The following is a 20,187-nucleotide window of genomic DNA, read 5'->3' on the forward strand; positions in this document are numbered from 1 at the left end:
GACAGGGCCGCAAGCCTCTCCTGCCTTGCTGGTGCCGGTACCTCCCTGTCCTCCTACACGCTGCTGGAAGAGCTGGATTTGCTGTGGTTACCTTCTGCACCAAAACTTCTGAGCACGTGGGTAATAAAGATCTAGTGAATGAGAACAGCTTCAGCCACCTCTTCAGTGCCTTTGGCTCCATCTTTTGCAGGGATCTTGGGATCACCACAGGGAATGATGTCTGCAAGAAAACTGCTCCCTGGGAGCCCCATGACCTCAGGTTTGCTCCTCTTGCCTGGCAGCCTCCTCCCCGCCTCCCTCAGGGCTCAATCCAGCTGTGCCAAGAGAAGCTTCCAGGTCAGCCTGCGCAGCAGCCTCCGACCAGCCCCGTGTTGAGCGCGTGGCCGCGTGKGCGCCAGGCCCCGCGGTGCCACCGTCCACAGAGGGGAAGGGAGCACAACCCGCCCTCACCCGGGCCCGGTCCTGCGGGGGGTGCACTGTGAGCAACAGCACTGCACACTACACAGAAACAGTCGCTCCAGCCCAAGGAAGGGGCCTGTCCTTAGGAAGCTTTCAGGATTCTTTCCTAATATCTGGGTATAAAGAGTCAAGAAGAGGGGCTACAATGAAATGCAGCTGCACCGAGATCCTTGTTGTCTCTACCCTGCAGCAAAACAAGGTATTTACCAYGTTTCAGAGGTGCCCAACACCTTTGTGCAGAAGCAGACTTGACATCCCCTCAATACTGTTTAAGCAAAATAAATAGGCAACTATTTTAATTGGAAGTAGAACTGAGTATTTGTATGTCATGGTGCTGTTCTAGTTTTATTTAGCTTCATGTAACATTCCACAAAATTGAAATAGTGTCCTTAGTTCCTACAGTTTGGCATCTCTTAATATGAAAGTTTTAAACTTCCAAGAACCAAAGACTAAAAATTGGTTCACTGAACTTTACATTAAAAAGTCACAGTTCTTAAAATACATATTTGCACCATTTTGATGGTGAGCACTCAGATACAGTAAGAATTGACCCGCAGCAGTTTTGTTAACAAGATAGGCACATAGCGGCATGTAAACTAGAGCTAGCAGCCRGAGGAGCAAAGGCACAATCTGGAGCTCTTTACTTTTCAAGAGGTTGTTTTAATTTACAAACAAAAATACTCTGTACTTCATGCTGAAGTTCTACAGCTGTGTTTGCCAGCACAGAGCCCTTACCGAGCTGCTGTCAGCTGAGGAACTGGGTCCGTGCAGTGCCAGCTGGAGAGCGGCTCCGTGCCCCGAGGCGCCGTGTGGGGCAGCAGCGCCTGCCCCGAGGCGCCGTGTGGGGCAGCAGCGCCTGCCCGTGGGGCTGACAACAGCTGCCGTCCTCAGGCAGCACCAAGCGCTGCCCACAAGGGCCAAGGTCTCGGGTCTGCCCTTTCGGCCCCATTTGCTGCTGCCTGTCACTTCATGAAGGGCTCACGAGCTGAGACGCCTGCAGAGCTATCCGTCAGTTGCTTCTCTAGTACAAAATTAAGTCCTAAAGCAGCAGCGTAGCCAGGAGCGACTGCAGTCCCCTCAGCCTGAAACCTGCTGAGCTCGTGGTGTTCCTGCCTGCAAAGAGCCTCAGCCGGGGCTGCCTGGACACGGACCCGCCTTCTCGCAGAGGAAAGTGCTTCAAAGCAGAGCGCAGCCCGGCTAAGGCCGTGCCCTCGCCCTCACAGCTCCAAGAACAGACACTGCTCCGTTTTACTGAGAAACACCAAGGTCCGGGCAAGTAGAAAAGTTTAGTTTACAAATGGTAGTTCTTTCTATTAAAAAAGACATTTTATGTAGTTACTTTAAATAGTTCTTATATCACCATTCCACATTGTGGAAAAGCTCCAATAGGCAGTCTGGACTCCACAAGTTAAACAGAGCTATATATATTGGCACAAATACTTACACCTACATCTGTACAAAGCCGCCCCAGCAGGGAGCCGGGCAGCCCTGCCCTCGAGAGCAGCCTATGGGCCGCTCTCCAGCGGGCACCTTCCGCCAGGGATGAGGATGAGGAGGCAGCTTCGGCCCCAGCGCAGGGCCACGAAGTCCCAGACTGCTCTGTGAGCCCCGACGCAGCAGCGGGCAGGCCGTGCAGGCAGGCCGGGGTGCTGCCCCGGTGCGGTGTGACACAGGGCRCGGGTCAGTGCAGCTGCACTCGGTAGGCCCCGATCAGCAGCTTCACCTGCAAGAGCAAACCAGGGGTCAGCGCCCTTCTCGGGGGCTCGCACCAAGGCCTCGGCCAGGGGCAGGCGAGCACGAGACAAGGTGGAGGCACAGGTGCTAGGGGCTGCGCAAGCCAGAACGGCTCACAAGCTGTACTTAATTCAAGAAAAAAAGAGAAAAAAACACAGCCTTGGGAAAAAGAGATCCAAAAAAATACTGCTACCCCAGTAGCACAAGCACAAAGCACAAAACACAAGCCTGGCCTGGAGCCAACAGCATGCACTTCTCTGCATACGTACTGGATGCTGGAGTACCCCTACCCTTGCTAAAACATAACACTGAGTAGAAAACCTAAGAATAAAAGGCTGAATTTAGACGATCAGAGGCTTTCCAGGCCCTCTCCTGCCTGCGGGGAATCGCTGCCCCGACGGGAGCTGCTCCTCGTGCCGCAACATCGCAGTGTCCCCCAGCCCGGCTGCTGCCACGCACAGGGCTCTTCCCCGCTGCAACGCYCCTTATCCTGGCTCAGGAATTACACTCGTTTCAGCAGGGAAACGTTCCCGAGGGACCGGGCAGCCCGCTCGGTTCAGCCCCGCGGAGCCGTGAGCGCTGGGGAGGGCGCTGGGCTTGGGCTTGGGGTGAGGGGCCCCGAGCGCTTCCGCAGTCACCCCTCGCGCCGCGAGGCGCTGGGGGCTCCGCACGACAGCCACACTTCGTACCTTGGCAGTGGGAGCTTCTGCCAGCCGGATRAAGAGCTTGTTGAGGCCTGCGGTAGGGCTGAAGGAATAAATAAAGTGACTGTCCTGGAAGGGAAAAGGAAACAGAGCCGGTTAATGACAAGAGCGGACCTTCAAACGTGACAYTCAACCCACACACTTTTGAAGAAGTCCTGAATAGTGCGGAGAGCCTTTGGAGCAAGCACAGGGAAAAGCAGACGACTTGAAGTGTGCGCAGCAGTGCCCACAACGGGGAGCCACTGGGAATACGGGGAACGTTAGTTTGAGCAGGGCAAAGCACTGCGCTCCAGGGCAGAGCTTCCCGAGTCAGAAATCTGAGGGGGGAGGTGACTCTGACGACGAAGAGAGCTTTTAAATTCACAAATCCTGTCTGCCGGCTCCAACCCTCAAGTCCTTCCAATTTTGAAAATTTTGCCTTTCAAGGCAAATTTATTTTTAATAGACTCTAGTGTGGGCAAGGCCTGCAGCCCCCCTCCAACTATAAACAAAAATCCAATTTTTGTAGCACMCCAGGCCAAATCACGATAAACAAATGCTGCATTACACTGCTCAAAATCCCAATTAAGGATCTAAAAGTACCCAGATTGTTCTATAAAGATAAAGCTGTTTATAGTCTATTAGCTATACGGAAAGATTTACCAAAAATACAGGAAGCTGAAATTTGTCGTTCAGAACCACAGCCTGCACACTGCAGGGTCCACAGAGCCGAGCGATCACTTCTTTACCGAAGAAATTTGCGTGGAAAACAAACAGAAGAATTCCCGAGCCTGGAAGGGGAGAGGGGAGGACAGTCAGGCAGGGCGGCCCCGGCGCCAGAGCCAGGATCTCGCCCAGCCGAAGCACCGAGCGGCCCTGCGGGCCGGCACCAGCCGGGCTTCCTGCCCCCGCCAAAAGCCGCACAGGACGGCCCAGGGCAACAGAACACGCTGGATGCGCCTGGAAAACGTGGGGTTTGTAGCATRAATACTGAGCTCCAAGCTGCATCCAAGGGGCAGCTTCGGAACTGCCCAGTGCGGCCCCGGGCCGGTGCTGCCGGGACAGGGGGCAGGACAGGGGCCAGGAGGGCCCCGCGAGCGCCGCTGCCTCCGGCTGGGAGACGCAGCGCGGTCCGGGCTGCCCTGTTAGGGAGGGAAACCGAATCTGAACAMGTTCAGACTTGTAGCAGCTGCAGTAAAATGGAACGAGCAAGATCCTTCAGCACCCTCATATGCCTCAAGTTTCTCTTTTAACACATGAACAAATATTTCTTAACGCTACAATTCCAGGTGCCAAGTAGAGAAATGCTTTAACGCAACCACTTACAATCCTCACAAAGCACCTACGTCAGAATAATGCACAATTTAGAGAACATCAGTACCCGCTGATAGAGGCTCCTTACCGGATATTCACGAAGAGGGAAAAGCTCAAGGTGGAGCCAAGAGTGGGGCTTGTGCCCACGGGATGAGGCCACGTCCCCAGACGCCTCAGGCACAGCTGGAGCCCCTGCAGGGCCCCCGGGCAGGGCAGAGCTGCCCAGCCCAAACCAACCCCGTCCCGGGCCGCCGCGTGCGGGACTGCGCGTGCTCTTCATGGAAAGGGCAGTTACACACCCTCAAAACAGAAGCACGGGACACRCAGACACACAAAGCAGGCATTTTTTTCAGTACCTTCTGGCACGTTTTGTGGAGGTCTGTAGTTAAAGTCCGTGGAGAAGTCGGGCCCCTCACAGAGTCGGTGGCAGGCGATGGGGAAGACGGGCTCCAGCAGGGCGAGACGGGCCTCGAAGTACTCCCGGATGGTGTCCTCGGCCACCCGCGAGAGCCTGCGCACAGCGAGGGGGAGCTGACCCACAGCGACAGCGGGGCAGAGCTGACCCACAGCGAGGGGGGGGGGGCAGAGCTGACCGCACGCAGACCAGCGATCACCAGGCAGAACAGGGTGCCGGTCCCTGCGCCGTGCGCTGGGTGTCAAGAGCGAGTGCCCTCATCACCAGAATTAATGCACAGACTGGCTGGGACCTCTAGGGATCACCCAGTGCAACCCCCTGCTCCAGCAGGGACACCCAGAGCACGGGGCACAGGGTGGCAGCCAGGCAGGTTGGGAAGATCTCCAGAGAAGGAGACTCCACAGCCTCCCTGGGCAGCCTCTTCCAGGGCTCTGGCACCCTCACAGTCAGGAAGTTCTTCCTCACATGCAGATGGAACTGCCTGGGTTTCAACTTACACCCACTGCCCCCTGTTCTGTCACTGGCCACCACTGAGAAGAGCTTGGCCCCTTCCTCCCTACATTCTCCCCTCAGGTATTTGCACATGTTGATAAGATTCCTCTCTCCATCTTCTCTCCAGGCTAGACAGGCCCAGCTCACTTAGTCTTTCCTACTACTGAAATCACAGCTGGTTCACATCACTTAATTCACATTTATCACTGAGCCTTCTGCCCAAAGGGTATCTTGCTTCTTCCTTGGCACTGCCCCTCTTTCCCTGTGATTTAAACCCAAACTATGACACATCCAATATTTCAAACTTTATCAAAACATGCACAAAACTCAAAATGCAGCTTACTTACGTTTCCAAGTGGTTCTTGAGCTGCTCATACACCAGCACGTTATTACACTGCTTAGCAAAATGGAGCGCGTTGTTCTGGTGCTTGGACAAAATGTTACAGTCCGCTCCGCTTTCAATCATAAGCCGCACGATATCAGAATTCCCTCTCTTACACGCCTGCAAAAGAGAGTGCAACAGGTAAGAGCGGGCAACAACCACCCCTTTAAAACAACCCCAAAATGCTGGGGAGGGAAGAAGGGGAAAGAAGCAGAATCATAGAAGTTAATGTAAAAATAAACCTAGAATTCGTTACTGTCCAGAAAGATTTTTTTCAAGTATTTGCCCTCTGAAACTTAAGAGACTTGGAATCTGTGCTCGCAATTCAGAAATCCCTCACTTTTTCCAGGCAATACTAGGCACCAGATCATCCAGAAGCACCAGCATTCAGGGTTCCCAAATGGATCATTAGGAGAACCAAGAAAACCCCAACACCCTGCAAAGGCAAACAAAGAGCCGCAGCAAATCTACATCAACGACTGTATTCYGCTAATTAGAGTAACTGCATTTCCTACAGTTACCAACCAAAATAAACCGGTTCCTACACAATGTTCAGAACTGAAGTAACATTCCAAAGCAACTATTCTTCTAGATATCTCATTTCAAATGAGACGTTAGATGAGCAGTAGATGAAGACAACCCGCTCCATCTGTTATTCCATTACGTCAGGCAGGCTCTCTATCCGCTGCCTAAGTGTCCAAGGGTAGTCAAAGTTGTCTGCAAGAATTCCAGGGCATCTCAACTTGACCGAAGCCTGATGACTKGACAAGGGTAGAGGAAAGCCTAAAAAACCCTCTTCTCTGAGGACTGCAAACACCACGTGCTGTTGGCTGCCCATTCTCAGACAGCTTGTTCTAATGGCCAGTTACCTTCTGAAAGGCCTCATGAAGAGGGACATTTTTCTGTTGGGCCTTTTTCTAATTCTTTTGTTTCAGACCTGAACTTTCACCTGCGTTTTCCATCTGTAAAAACAAAATCCTCACAGAACGGAATAAAGTGTCAAGCCTTTTTAAAGATCCAACATGTAAGGCTTTAATAAGAGTGACGTGATAAACACACTTATCACTTGTCCTGTTCTCAGCATCCTTACAGAGAAGCTGTGTGAGGAAYGAAGCCCTGTGGGCAGCCTGGCAGAACAGGAGGGGTAGCCAAGCGTTAGGCAAGGCAGGCAGGTCTTCAAACGAAGTTCAGAGATGCAGCCTGCGTGACTGAGGACATCACAAGCCTATCCTGACTTCTCTTTATAGAAGATGTGAATTCTCTCTGTTAAGCCTCACAGAAAGGAGGAGAAACGAAGTGTAAGCTCTTCTGCAGATTTGCTTAGATAGCTCCTATATAAATAACTCCCTCAGGAAAGGCAATTTTTTTGTATTTGGTAATTACACAAAACATAAGAAACTATGAAGAGGWGCACAGACTATTTTAAAAGTTTCTGAATTTTCCCAGTACAACAAAACAAACTGCTCTTCCTTTTAGCGTGTGGGGGGAAGCAGAGAAGAGTCTTTCACCCCAGGATCTCCSAGAGATCTGATGTACAATGAGGCTGAGAGATGCAACATGTTTTTTGCATTCCTGATAACAAGCTGGTTATCTCAGTTTTAAGGCTACAGGCTGATTATATTCTATTTGGGTGGAAAGGGAAGGCAGCGGGAGAGGACRATGCTATGCTGACAGCAGGCAGATCCACTGCTTACACAAATGACCGTGTCACACCATGGACTAACACACTGGCTGGAAAACCTAGAGTCATTTTCTATTTCAAATGGAGCACATGCTCCCTGGCGAAACCAGCTCTGGAAAAACGTCCTTGAAGAAATATGTTCCCATGTCCTCACGCCCCTATTAGCTCACCAGATGTCAATACTCTTTCCTATTAAACCCCATGAGGACACCCACTGAATTTACCTTCATCAAGGCAGTCTCGCCGCTGCTCTGCTGCGTGTTCACGAACGCTCCCGCTTCCAGCAGAATGGCTACCGTGGTGAGAAAGTTCTTCGAAACAAAACCATGGCAGAAGTCACTACAGAGCACTTTGTTTGGGTTCCAGACTATAAAAAAGGCTCATTTAAAAATCCCTCAGTAAAAAAASAAAACATGACGCATGACACAACTAACACTGTGCTCTCTACTGCTCATAAAGAGCRATATACACTCAGGCAAGCAGGCAGCTTGCAGGATCTCTTTTTTTCTAATCCTGTAATATGAAACACCCACAATAAAGACTGTAGGCTTCTCTAATAAATGAACTGGAATTGAACTCGCTCTTGGCCTTTAGCTTCCTGTAATGATATGGAGAAATGAATCAACTTGAACAAAAGTTCACTCTGTAAAACATCATTAACTCTGTGGTCTAGTTGGCCTTAATTTAAGGTCTGCCCTTCCCCCTAACTCTCAAGTATTAAATTCAGAGATGAAAATCAGAGATCTAAGTTCAGCTATCGTGTAGTCAGAGAACATAACAAATTCTTTCAAGTACTTTCATCACYCAGGATAGGCATAAATACCATTTTACCTCATTTTTCCTTCTAGCTGTGATATTCCTTCCTCAGAGCAGKCCTCCGGGATCATCTAAGGCAGCTGCTCTGATTTTTATTTATTTATTTAATTACACACTACAGTCAGCACAGCCATCTGAAATACGTAGTTTACGTTGTTGTCCTGTGTCTAGTTGCCTATGTTTTAAGCAGAGCCAAATGATGGTAGAGAGGGAGCGGAGGAGAGGGATCTAAATTCAGCCCCACTTTCAAAAGGCAACGCAGGAGAGCAGCACTATCAGCGTGACAAAGGAGCCGACCTTTTCAGCTGCGTGTATGAGGGCAGTCGTTCCATTCTTCTGCCTGCCGTTCACCTTAGCTCCCTTCCTGATGAGGACGCGCAGGAGGTCGTCGTGCCCGCCGGCAGCTGCGAGCATCACGAGGGTCATCCCGCTGGAGTCCTGCAACAACAACCGCCATGAATCCAACCTGCAGCAGGACAACCTGCGGGTGCGTCAGGAGACTGCAGCAGAAAACAAACAAARTACCTAATAATCTGAGAAAAGAGTCACAAGGCAGAAGAAAACCACAGCACTCAACAGAACCAGTAATAGTGCAAGACAACAAAGCAAAATCCCACAAAAGTGTCTGAATTCCTTGGTCCCTACAGAGATGATAACTCAAATTCATTTAAAACAGAAAAAGACAACTTCTATTTAGCCACTCTGAATTCAAAACTATTTTACTCTGTTTTTTGGGGTTACGCCAGCTCCTACCACAAAGGTGCTTTCAGATTTACTCTAAGCATAAACATGGAGAGCCCTCTGAGCAGCTGAGCAGTCTTCCCAGTCACTCTTCATTTTCTACTAGATGTTACAGTCCACGGCCTGCACTGACCTCCGTCCTTCACCTGMCATCACTTTTCCTACTACTACTCTACAGATATTTTAGCGTAATTTAGGGTCTGAATGCTAGGTAATACCAGTAAACAAGATCAACTGAAACCAAAACAAACACACAGACACATTCATGTAAGAGATTTTAATTTTCAAAATTTCTTTCGGAGAGATCTTAAAAGACCTCTGGAAGAAAAACAAAACAAACAAACAAASAATCAGAGTACAGCTGAAATGAAGAACTGGAGAAATCACATTTCCAATGGGAGTGAAACGGTCCAAACCAGCCACACAGAGCATTTTATTTTTGTTTGCTCGCGTGGATATTTTTATATTTTAGCCACTTGACCTGCCAGATTTCAGCCAACGTCATAGCACAAATAATTTTACATTTAATATTCACTTAAACCTAGCAGACAAGTCTGGTGCTRATTTAATTACCAAGATACTTCTGCCAAGCTTTACTTTTTCTTTAGAAGAAACAGAGAACAAGTATCAAAGCCTCAAACGCTACACGGCCTTTKCTCCTGTGCTTACATTCACCAGAGGAGACACAAATCAGCTCCTTGCAAAAGAGAGAGGGGGGGAAGCTTTTAGAATCATTCTATTTTTTTCCAATATAATTTTCTTTCCCTCAGAAGAATTATCTCTTGATCCAGATTATTACCTCTTGATCCAGGTTATATTCTTCATTTGAAGAAAGTGCCATCTTCACTGTCATATAGTCTCCATTTTTAACTGCATCCCTCAGGAGAGCTGTAAAATAAATTTAATGCAGATATARGGTATTTCTCTTTGAAATGTCAGATAAGAAGCGTCCCTTCCTCCCAGCAACTACTCACTACTTGATATTGGTTCTGCAGAGATGTGATTCTCGTCTTCTCCATCAAGATGCTTCTGAAAGTCTTCGAGCGTCAGCCATTCTAACTGCATGTCCATACCCAAACTCAGGACTTGCTGCTTGCCATCTGTCATATATTGGAGTTTATGGAAGAAAACCAAAAAATGGGTCTAACCAACTAATAAATGGTCAGCTCATTCCTTCACTGATCAGCAGTGCAAGACACATTTCCTTCCCCCTCATTCCAGCCCACTGTGAGAGGAGCTGCTCCAGGATGGCTCCAAACGCTGGAGGCCACATAACAGACCTAAATCACGAGTTAAAGTAACACCAGTCACCACTGGCTGCTGCTGCCAACTTCATCTTTTGCTTAAAAACAAATAAACAATAAAAACAACCAGCAACATTCGTTTGGTCTAATAAATCAGGCTAAAGTGTCCGCACATGAAACACTCCATTTCTGTCACAGCACAAGCATGCTGCATATTTAAGATTATTATCAGTGATTTTTTTTTTTTTTTTTTAAATAAAACATTGTTTTAGCCTCCTGAGAGACATGGATTTCAGCACCAAAAGATGCAACTAGGAACTGAGGGGAAAAAATAACAGAAAGGATTCGGGTGCTCAGCTTTCCCCAGTCTGTTTCTGCTGCTCACCAGAGCTCTCGTCCAGCTGACAGACGTCCAGCCCTTCTCGGTCCCCCTCCGCCGCGATGTAGGCCCACGTATCCGTCTCGTCCCTCACGCTCCTCCTTTCCTTGTGCATCTTGCTCTCCTTTGATTTTAATTCTTCCACAAATTTGTAGTCCAGACAGGATTCTTCCCTTTTGCGGTTATTCTCAGAAAAGTCATTTTTCTCCTCTGAAGCTACGTTAAGCAAGTCGAATGTGCTTTTGATGTCCTTATAGCCTAGATTATAAAGACAGACATCAAGAGGGACTGAGTCCCTACTACACAAAGTCCACGTAAACGACTAGAATCAAGTCTTAAAAAAAAAAAAAMAAAMAAAAAAAACACACACATTATTCCCGTTTAAGAGGTTCACCACTGTTTAAGAACAGCAGCAAACTTCACAGTTTAAACCAGAATTAGTGAGGACTAGTTCACTTTTGGCTACCTTGAGCCAAAGGTTTTGAACCTAGTACTATTTTTAAAAGAAAAATATCATTTAGAATTATGCATAAATTACTGCTTTGAAAAACATTCCATATTTCTGATAAATGTACAAAGGACACAGGCAGTGTCATGAAAAGTAATTAAGCCTGTTAATTTTCAAAGTACTGTAAGTATCCAATCTAAGTCAAAGTTGTCTCTCTCCCACATGCCATAGTTCCTCCTACATCCATTCAAAAGCCAAGATGGAGCTACCTACTTTCCACCCACCAGTTCATTGTCAGAGTAGTGAGAAAATTTATCCTGAAYACAGTCACTCAAAATTTTACTGGGATCAGGAGCAGTACCATTAAAACTCTATTATACTACTAAAAATGGAAGTAAAATGCATGAAACCCGTGCGTTTTTCTTCATGTTTCAAGGCCTCTTCTTTCTGTGATATTTTAAGSCTTGTGCAATCCTCACAGCTAATGCCAGAGATTTCTATGTATACAAACCTTTCATGTTTCATTCTCTCAGTACATGAARAGGTCATTAAATAACAAACTTTTGCTTCCTAGAAGTACAAGCAGAATCTGTTGTTTCTGATGTGTGTTACAGAAACGCACTGCTCTGCTCCTGTGGAAGCCAGAGGACTACACACTGAATGGTCATTCCCTTCTCAACAACTGGCACTTACTTTTTAGGCCCTTCTGTTCTCTTCTGCTCTTTTCTTCTTTCTCAGATTCTCTTTTTTGGGATTTTTCTTTTGTCTCGTTTTTTTTTACTTCTTTCTCCTGTCATTAAAAAAGTACAAATATTATAAATTAGTAGAGASAAAATTAGAAAGAATCTCCTTTCACTACTCAAATGAGACTATATACTTAGTACCAAGTACCACCCARAACTGTAGGTAATATACTTGTGAAGGTTCCCAAAATTCAGCTGGTGACAGTGGGATTATCCTGAGACAGTTCCTAATGTTAGAGAGCAGAGGCCACTTCTAAAATAAAAGGACAGATCTTCGATTCCAACTTTGACAGCACTCCAGCCATGCCAGGTCCTTTACAGCATGAGATGCAGATATGGCAAAACCAGCTATGTTTACAATTAAGACTATATTGCAACGTGGCAAACTGAGATCAAAAAGCCTGCAAATACAAAAGCCAACAAGAAACCTATTTAACATCACAGGACTTAAAGGTTAGTWGCTGCTTCCTATGTCAATAGTTAGCAGGCAGAAACCAGCACTTTGAGGTGTTCTGTCTACTATAACTGAAATAATTTGTAGCCTTGTTAAGAGAGGATTTCAGTCCAGGAAACACCAATAAATATRTGAAATATTTAAGTGACTGCATTTATTTACTAAAAGTAAATTCAATAATATGAAGTATTTGTTCTAAATGCATAACCTGAATAGAATAAATTATTTAAAAGTATTTAGCACCTTCACAGCATTGTAGTCAAGGCAGGTTCAACAGCACCAACYTCAGCTGTAACCGAGAAACCTGTATTTGTGCACACAGGGCTCCAGGCTTCCCAGCAGACACAAGCCGAATATTGCAACAACAGTAATTCGTTATAAAGGGACGGGCAGACAAAATCCACAAAAACATCATCACATCCATGCAGTTCAGCAATATCCCGTATCAAGAAGAATTCCATGGGCAACCGCGCGGGCTCTGCGACCCCCCAGCCACCGAACAGCCCCCGCGACACCCACGGACGGAATCTGCAATTACATGTCACCATTTTCCAGRCACAGAGCAAGTTGGAATCAGAGCAGAAGTACTGAACACGGCATAACGTGTTAGCAGAGCTGTGACATTTAATCCTTGTCCCCAGGTCCCATCCAAAAGCGCAGCTTTTCTCCACTGCCACTGGCTGCATGCACAGCTGCTGCTCCCTGCTGATGCTCAGTAATTAGGAAGAAATAAAATTCACTGAAGGGATTACCAGGTATTTACTGAACAGAAGAGCTGTTAACAACAGTAATCTTCTATTGCAGACTTTAGATATTCATTGGATTCATGATATGCTCCACGTGTATTTTTGGAGACAAAACAAAGGGAAACATCAACATAAAGCAGGRCTCCAAACAGAGAACGCTGTATTATAACTGCCATGACAGTGTTCTGTAGTCACCAAAGGAAGGAGAGTTATTTGAAACACGTGAAATTATAATGTTTGGAAGAAATAATGTATTTGGGACAATAACGTAGCGAAAAACAAAGTAAATAAAACAAAAAAAAAACCCCACCAAACCAAACCCACCTTAATGGATCTACAGCTACTCTGGGCAGTAACTACTGAGTGACAGAAAAGTGCTGGGTTTCTGAAGGAGACTCAAAGCAAGGGGCAGACTTGGAGTGTCTTCTGCTTCCCTGGTACCCAATCGACAGGAGCACCAGGAGTGCCGCTTAGTGAGGAGCTAAAGGCAGACACCTTCACACTCGTTTTCTTCACATTTGTGAAGATGGGATTTTTATTTCATTGGGAAATAAAACTCCAAAAACGTGTCTGATTGTCAGCACTGATTTACGTTTCTAAGGAATGCCACGGCCTCGAACCATAACAAAAAAATACTTGGAATAAGAAAGGGTCATAACACTAATACAAAGAGAACTATTTATGACTTTTTGAAACACAGCTGTGCCTCACAGCTATTGCTTAACCTTTTTTACAAGGGCTTTCACCCTAAATTCTAGCAACCTAGGCCTTTATGTAGCTCTGCTCTGAAATTGCTCCATGGAACATTTCTCTATGCAGAACCGATTTGCTGACGCTTAACGAGGCCTATTTAAGGTGGGTTACTCCATAACATTCAAACAGAGGACCCTCAGTCAAATGTATAGAAACAAGACACATGCTGCCATGGAATAGGACCTCAGGCAGAGCAGAATATAATCCAGTAAATTTCAAGGGATTTTGGCTGCAGTCCTGTTATAAATCATAAAGCGGTTTCCTTTGTGCAGCCAGCAGAATTGTTGGAACTGCAAACTGCGTTAGGGCCTTTTCAAGCAGCTGAATAAATATTCACAAGTATTTTTGTCAGAAATATTCTATAAATGCTGCTTTAAATTTTCCTCGTCTACTCTTTTTGCTTTTACCAACCTGTTTTTCGAAAGCAATAGTGTTCCCAGTGAAGTATTTCAGTCATTGATTAGCCCATTTGTTTTAGATCCTGCAAAGCATTTGTAATTAATACAAAATCAAGTCATTAAACCAGGCGTTTTCTGCATGCAGCACAGAAGTTCTGGCAAGACGAGCGACCCGCACCGTTTGCTGGGAGCCTGGATCTCAGTAGCACAGTTCCTAGGTAGGTGCAGGCTGAAGGAGAGGTTTGTGAGGAAGATCAGGTGCCCATCCTGGTGCAGCAGGGCACTGGATGCCCTGTGGGACAGGCAGCTACGCAAGCAGAGGGAAGTGAAACTGAAGCAACGGCTGAGGGTAGGGGAGACAAGAGGCTCAAAGCAGCAGCACATATTTGCAGAACCAGTAAATAGCATTTTAAGTAAATATAACAAGCTGGAGAAATTCTTACTTTTCTGGATACTCAAAAAAAAAGAAAAYTATATATAAGCTTGGTTTTGGAATACCACTTTAAGACTACCTTCAATACCATGCCTCAACTTCAACAYCTTCTCCATCCGGATTAAGACACTCCAAGTTGCTCCCTCCTTTACAGCATTCTCAAATCCTGCAGTGGGCCTTGCCCTTCTTTTACCCTCCCCGATTCCGTTTTGCTCTTTGGAAGCGTTTCTGCCCCGGAGCCACCTGTCCCGCTCCCGCGCGCCGCTCACCTCCCCCGCGGGATCAGTCGCCCTGCGGCCCCTGTCGTCAGCGCCCGATTTCCAACCCTTCGGTGCTGCTGCGGGTGGCACCTTCTCCAAATCTGCAGTCACTGCTCTCATTTTCTCTTGACTTCTTTGCCTTTTGTGCATGCTTTTCTTCTCCAAATAGCCCTCCGCTTTTCTACCTTCCTCTTTACAATCTTCAGCTTTCTGAATTTTCTTCTTCTTTCTTTTAACCTTAACTTCAATACTATCATCCTCATTACTAGCTGATCCATCAGGATGCCTATCGGAAATGGAATCCTTTTCAGCAATTTCTTGTCCCAGCCTCTCCTTTCCACTTCTTACCTTTTGCTTGTCTTTATTTTCAGAATATAAATCTGAATTTTCAATATCAGCTCCTTGAGAAAATGAGTCATCTAAAGTGCTTGATTCTGAGTCAAACTGAAGGTCTCCCTGCTTCTCCTTCCGTGATTTTTTAGAGTCCTCTTTAGATTTTATTTTTAAATCTTTAGATTCTCCCTTCTTTTTCTTTACTTCTTTAGCATCTTCTTTCTTTTGCTTCTTCGGATCTTTTGAATCCTCCCTGGTTTCTGAAGTCCTTTTTTTTGGTTTGGAATCTGAAACCAAACTATCTGAAGAATTCGCACGTTCTATTTTGTGTTTTTCTTTGAGCTTCACAGACTTAGACTTTTTCTTCCTCAGCTCATCTGGGCTTCTATCCTCTCCATCTTTTGACTTTTTCTTTTTCTTCTTTGGTGAAATATCTTCTTTTGTTTCACTTTGCCAGTCACTGTCTGATTCTGCATCAAATACATCATCACTTAGAGAAAGTTTCTAYAATACAAGGAAAAAAAGAAAAAGTTGTTTTTTCCTCATTAAGCTAAATAACTTAGGAATAAACTATACAAAAATGAAYCCCCAAAAGATTACAGCTAGGGATGGTGAAGGGGAAAAGTCGTCCTCTTTAAACACCACAAGCATTATTGCTGCTCATTGCTAGATCGTACAATTCAYGAATGTTACAATTCTGTCTCGTTTACCTACATCACATCAGTAACCGCCTGGAACAGMATCTACACAAACAGCCAAACCAACCAGACACCCAACAGGGCCAGCCGCCAGAATCCAACTCAGTCTCACTCTTCCATATCAAGTTAACCTGAGTTGTGCAAAACACATCTACGCCTTTTCCAAGAGTATACTAGTTTACACAAAGCTTCTTTCTCATGATTTTGAAGCTAAACAGTTTAAAACCCAGCTACTTGCAATTCTTCTTGCAATTAATTTTTCCTCCATTATTTTTGCCTCATCTATTTCAAGATTCAATAAGGAAAAGCCCATTGATTTTCTTTCACACAATGCAAAAAGGGGAAATGAATGAAGTGCCCAGCTTCAGTGACACGTGTGCGTGGGCAAGGGGGCTGCTTACCTTGCTGGAACACTAATTACAATGATGATGTATTATTTACACAGTCCCATATTACAATGACACTTACACAGTCCCATTAAACACTGAAATACAGGTCTAATGGATTCAGAGTGTACAAGTGACCTCATCAGTTCAATTCCTTAAACATCCAGCAGCAGCAATGTTCAGTTTTACCTGAAGCACTAAACAGTTGTGTAAACCAAGGAGATTCTTTATATTTTCCTTAATTCCGTACCCACAGAATCACACAGAATCTTCAAGGTTGGAAGGGACCTCTAGAGATCATCTAGTCCAACCTTCCTGCTCGAGCAGGCACACCTASAGCAYGTGGCACAGAGCGGCATCCAATGCCTTTCTTTGCCCCCCTCTCTCTGCCACCTTCCCCCTCGTGCCAAAGCCTAGAGGGGAGATGTCTTCAACACACAGTACCAAAGGTGGAACACACCTGGATGTCTTTTTTAACAGATTTGTCCACAATTTTCTTTCTGAATTCCAGCAGCACTTCCTTGCAGTCTTCCAAATGAATCTCTGGTTCCCAGGTATCATCGTCAGAGGTGTAGCCTTTCCACCGGACTTTGTAGAGAACCTTACCCTGTAAGAAAGACAATGATAAAACAAAAGAACTACTTCATACCTACATATATACATATAGTTCAGCCTGCAGTTGACACGAGAACTTCTTCCATGATCATCACGTACTGAATTAGTACTGAACTACTACTGACTGACTTACTTAAAATGTTAAAAACATTTTAAGTCAGAGAAGTCAGAGTGGTTTTATCCATAAAGTGTTAGTAGCTAAAATTTCTTCAGAAAAGCAACAAAAAGATCTTATGTATCCAGTTATTTTACAAAAATAGGTTTTTCTGGCAGCTACAAAACTAAACATTAATACATTTTTACCTTTTAATATTACATCTATAAAAATTTCAAGATTAAGTCATTCCTCTTTGCTGAAAATGTTACATTAGGATTAATAATGCAGTAACCACATTCACTTGATTTTATATTGTAATATATAACTTGGGCTAGATAATTATATTGGGACAAAACCTGAGTTTCTATGTTTCAGTCAGGCTGCTCTTAATGATTTCAGTAAAGGTTACACACCACAGCCCTCAGGCAGTTGTTTCAATGGTATTTAACCTCACTACAGAAAAAATAAATAACTTAGTCTCCATCTTGTAAGGGTTTTTTTTCCATTAGGTTGGAAAGGTTTTTAACCATTGAAAACAAAATAAATGAAACCTCAGAAGTTCCCATCAGATCCCCCCTTGCCCTTCAGCACAGGAGGCAGTCTGAACGCTCAGGTCTCCCAGCACAGGCTCCTTTCCCTGCTGGGCTCGGGCTCAGGCTCGGACTTGGGCTCGCACAGCCGGCGAGCGGCAGCTCCGGCTCCGCACGGGGCTTCCCTGCGGAGCAGCCTCTCCGGCCTGGCCACCCTGCGTGACCAACCTGCAGCGAGGGCCAGAACCAGCAGCCACCTTCACTTAACCCGCCGTCCATATAAGCACATATGGAACACCACGCAACACAACCACTTCTTATTTTCCAAAAGGAAGTCTAAACTCAGCACCTTTACTAAGTAAAGCACCTTTGGGGAGGGAAAATCACAGTAATTATTTCAGGAACAGGCTGGCAATGCTCCCAGGATCCTATGTTGTTAATCAAGCTTGCAGAAAGGAATCTTTAAAAAAACTGGCATTTACCACTTACTATTAAATATACTTTCATGATTTTATACATTTGCCAGATCACCACTAACCATTTTTCAAGGTTAAAGGCATATGATAAATACATATGCTACCCAACTGCAGGAAGCAAAACTGAAGCTGATGCTATCAGTATCTCCACTCACAGTCACCTACATAAGCAGCCACTATTCACACGCAGTCGCTGGCTTCTCCTCTTACTATTCAGCTTTGCAACACACCTCTGATTCGGGAACGTGCTTTCAAAATCACGCTCATCTGTCTCCCTTGATTTAGTTCAATGGGGCCCTCATCACATAAGCAACTGGCAGGCCTCTTACTACACCCCACGTCACTGCTATCCTCACGGCAGCAGATCTCTCGTATTTCCCCACGCCGCAGCTGTGGCCTCTTCCATTTCCCTGGGCAMCTCGGAGAGGGCTCCGGCCCCATCCGCTCGCCCCTGCCCTGAGCAGGGCAACGGGGCCACCAACAGCCCCAGCCATCCCGACCTCTCCTTGCACCTCCTGGGCCCCTATCCGCTTTGCTGGGCACTCTCCAGGCCCTGGACACCCCAAAGCCGGGCCCAGCTCTCCAGGTGCCGCCTACCAGCACCCAGCAGAGCAGAAACCACCTCCCTCGATGCGCTGGCTGCTCGTGGATGCGGCTGCAAAGACCTCTCTGCTGCCAACGCTGCTGACGTGCGATACGTTGACTTGTTCATGGGGAACTCAACGCGCTCCCTGGAATGTAAATATGACGTTACATTAACTTGTTCATGGGGAACTTAACAGGCTCCCTGGAATGTAAATATAAGTCTTCACGTTTACATTATGTTTGAGAAACGAAAGTGAGACTGTTCAGCTGCCGAGCGGCTCTGGGTTCGGTATGTGCTTAAACAATACAAAACTGCAGCTTACCTCAATGAATTAAACCAAGGCAGGAGATGATGTTCATGATATTAAAGATACAGAGACTTTCACTTATCTGCCAAAATTATTTTTCTAGTAATATCATGTTCTGTTATTTAGAAATAATTGAACTAGTGGTGTTTCTATGAGAGCCAGTCATGAGCCAAACCCAATTCCCATGGAAAGGGCTGCCACCATGTAATTCCAAAGCAAAACTACCTGCTATGCCACAGGCATATTGTGGCTATGCCACAATTTGTCTTGGACATGCTATTTCTGAAGAAATTTTGAAGCAGCTTTCTAGGTCTGTAATGGAAGTATTCCCAAACTTTGTTCAGGCTGCCTTAAGCAGCACCCTCAATGCTTCACTTAACCCAGAGCCTGCTTCCGAATAAGCAGGAGGCACAAAACAGGGGTGGGAAATGCCCTGCGGTCGGTGCACAGAACTTGCCCTTCATTCCTGCAAAGGAAAGGAAAGTCTTTCCTCCACRTTCACGCTAGTATTCTTTGGAAGCACCCGGAGTGGCAGGACTCACCAACGCACAAGTTTCACATTCCATCCTTGCAAGGGAAAGGCACTCACAGTTAAGCCCGACTTACTGTTTGGACCTATGATTCTCACAGGCAGAACTATAAATGTCGTCTCTGAAGTGTAATGTTTGTGAGAAACCAAGACCAAGAAACCAAGTGGGGCAGCACCGTGGSCAGTAAAAATTCCTCGTCCAAAGRATCTCTGACCTGAAGGTTTCAGAATTTCGACACGTTACGCGAGTTTGACAGAAGCCTAAAGCCAAACTTACAAATCAGGCAAAACAACAAATCTATGCTTGCAAGCTGTTTAAAAGAGCTGTGTTTGTTGTTTAYTGTATTTGAAATTTACGGAATTTTATAAAGACGTCAAGCACCTCCGGCTGCTTTCAGGGACCGGCCGGGGCTGCCCTGTGCCGGCAGGGCCGCTCCAGGGCCGCTCCAGCCTCTGCTCCGCCGTTTCCCACGCTCGGAGCCACTCGGCGTTTCTCGGGATCGCGCCCGGAGGCTCCCGCGGGTTCTCTCACTGCAGCCCTGCACATCTGGGCTCTCCAAGTCCACACCGAAACGCAGGCACGGGCCAGAGAGAAGCGCAAGGAAAAGGGAAAGCGGGAGGGATATTCCGGACACGTCCTGCACGAACTGAAGGGAATAACCACCGGGAATGGGGCAGAGCTGCCTGCTCCCCGGCGCTGCCGCCCGCCGCGGGAAGGGCCCGCACCGSGGCGGCCCCAGGCCCGGCCCGCGCACGGGGCGCCCCGCCGCGACCCACTCACCCCCTCGGTCTTCACGTCCAGGATCTTCTCCACCTCGAACACGTCCTCACCCTCCTCGCCCTCCTCGCTCTCGCCGCCGGCCGCCGCCGCCTTGGCGGAGCCGCCGCCGCCGCTGCTGCTGCTCCCGCCGCCGTCCTCCTCCTCGTCCTCCTCATCCTCGGCGGGCGCCGCCGTCTCCTCCTCTTCCGCCGCCCCCTCCCGCCTGGCCGCCGCCTCGGCGCCGCTCCCGGCCGCCGCCGCCATCTTGGGCCCGATTTCAAACGACGACGGCGAG

At 46.8% G+C, this 20,187-nt stretch overlaps 1 protein-coding gene across 1 annotated transcript; it reads right to left on the reverse strand.

Moving 5' to 3' along the window:
* Positions 1-828: 828 nt before the first annotated feature.
* Positions 829-20,156, reverse strand: MPHOSPH8 (M-phase phosphoprotein 8). Its single transcript, XM_026035029.1, has 14 exons — positions 19,914-20,156; positions 16,453-16,599; positions 14,585-15,412; positions 11,482-11,578; positions 10,347-10,598; positions 9,692-9,817; positions 9,517-9,605; positions 8,274-8,414; positions 7,385-7,471; positions 5,445-5,599; positions 4,547-4,701; positions 3,540-3,667; positions 2,883-2,966; positions 829-2,182 (listed from the first exon to the last, which is right to left on the reverse strand). Exons 1-14 carry the CDS (start codon positions 20,154-20,156, stop codon positions 2,141-2,143), a joined length of 2,574 nt encoding a protein of 857 aa, XP_025890814.1. The 3' UTR covers positions 829-2,140.
* Between the last annotated feature and the right edge of the window lie 31 nt (positions 20,157-20,187).

The sequence above is a fragment of the Nothoprocta perdicaria genome, unplaced genomic scaffold (genome assembly GCF_003342845.1).
Source record: "Nothoprocta perdicaria isolate Ctin4 unplaced genomic scaffold, notPer1 scaffold_155, whole genome shotgun sequence".
Classification (NCBI taxonomy): Eukaryota; Metazoa; Chordata; class Aves; order Tinamiformes; family Tinamidae; genus Nothoprocta; species Nothoprocta perdicaria.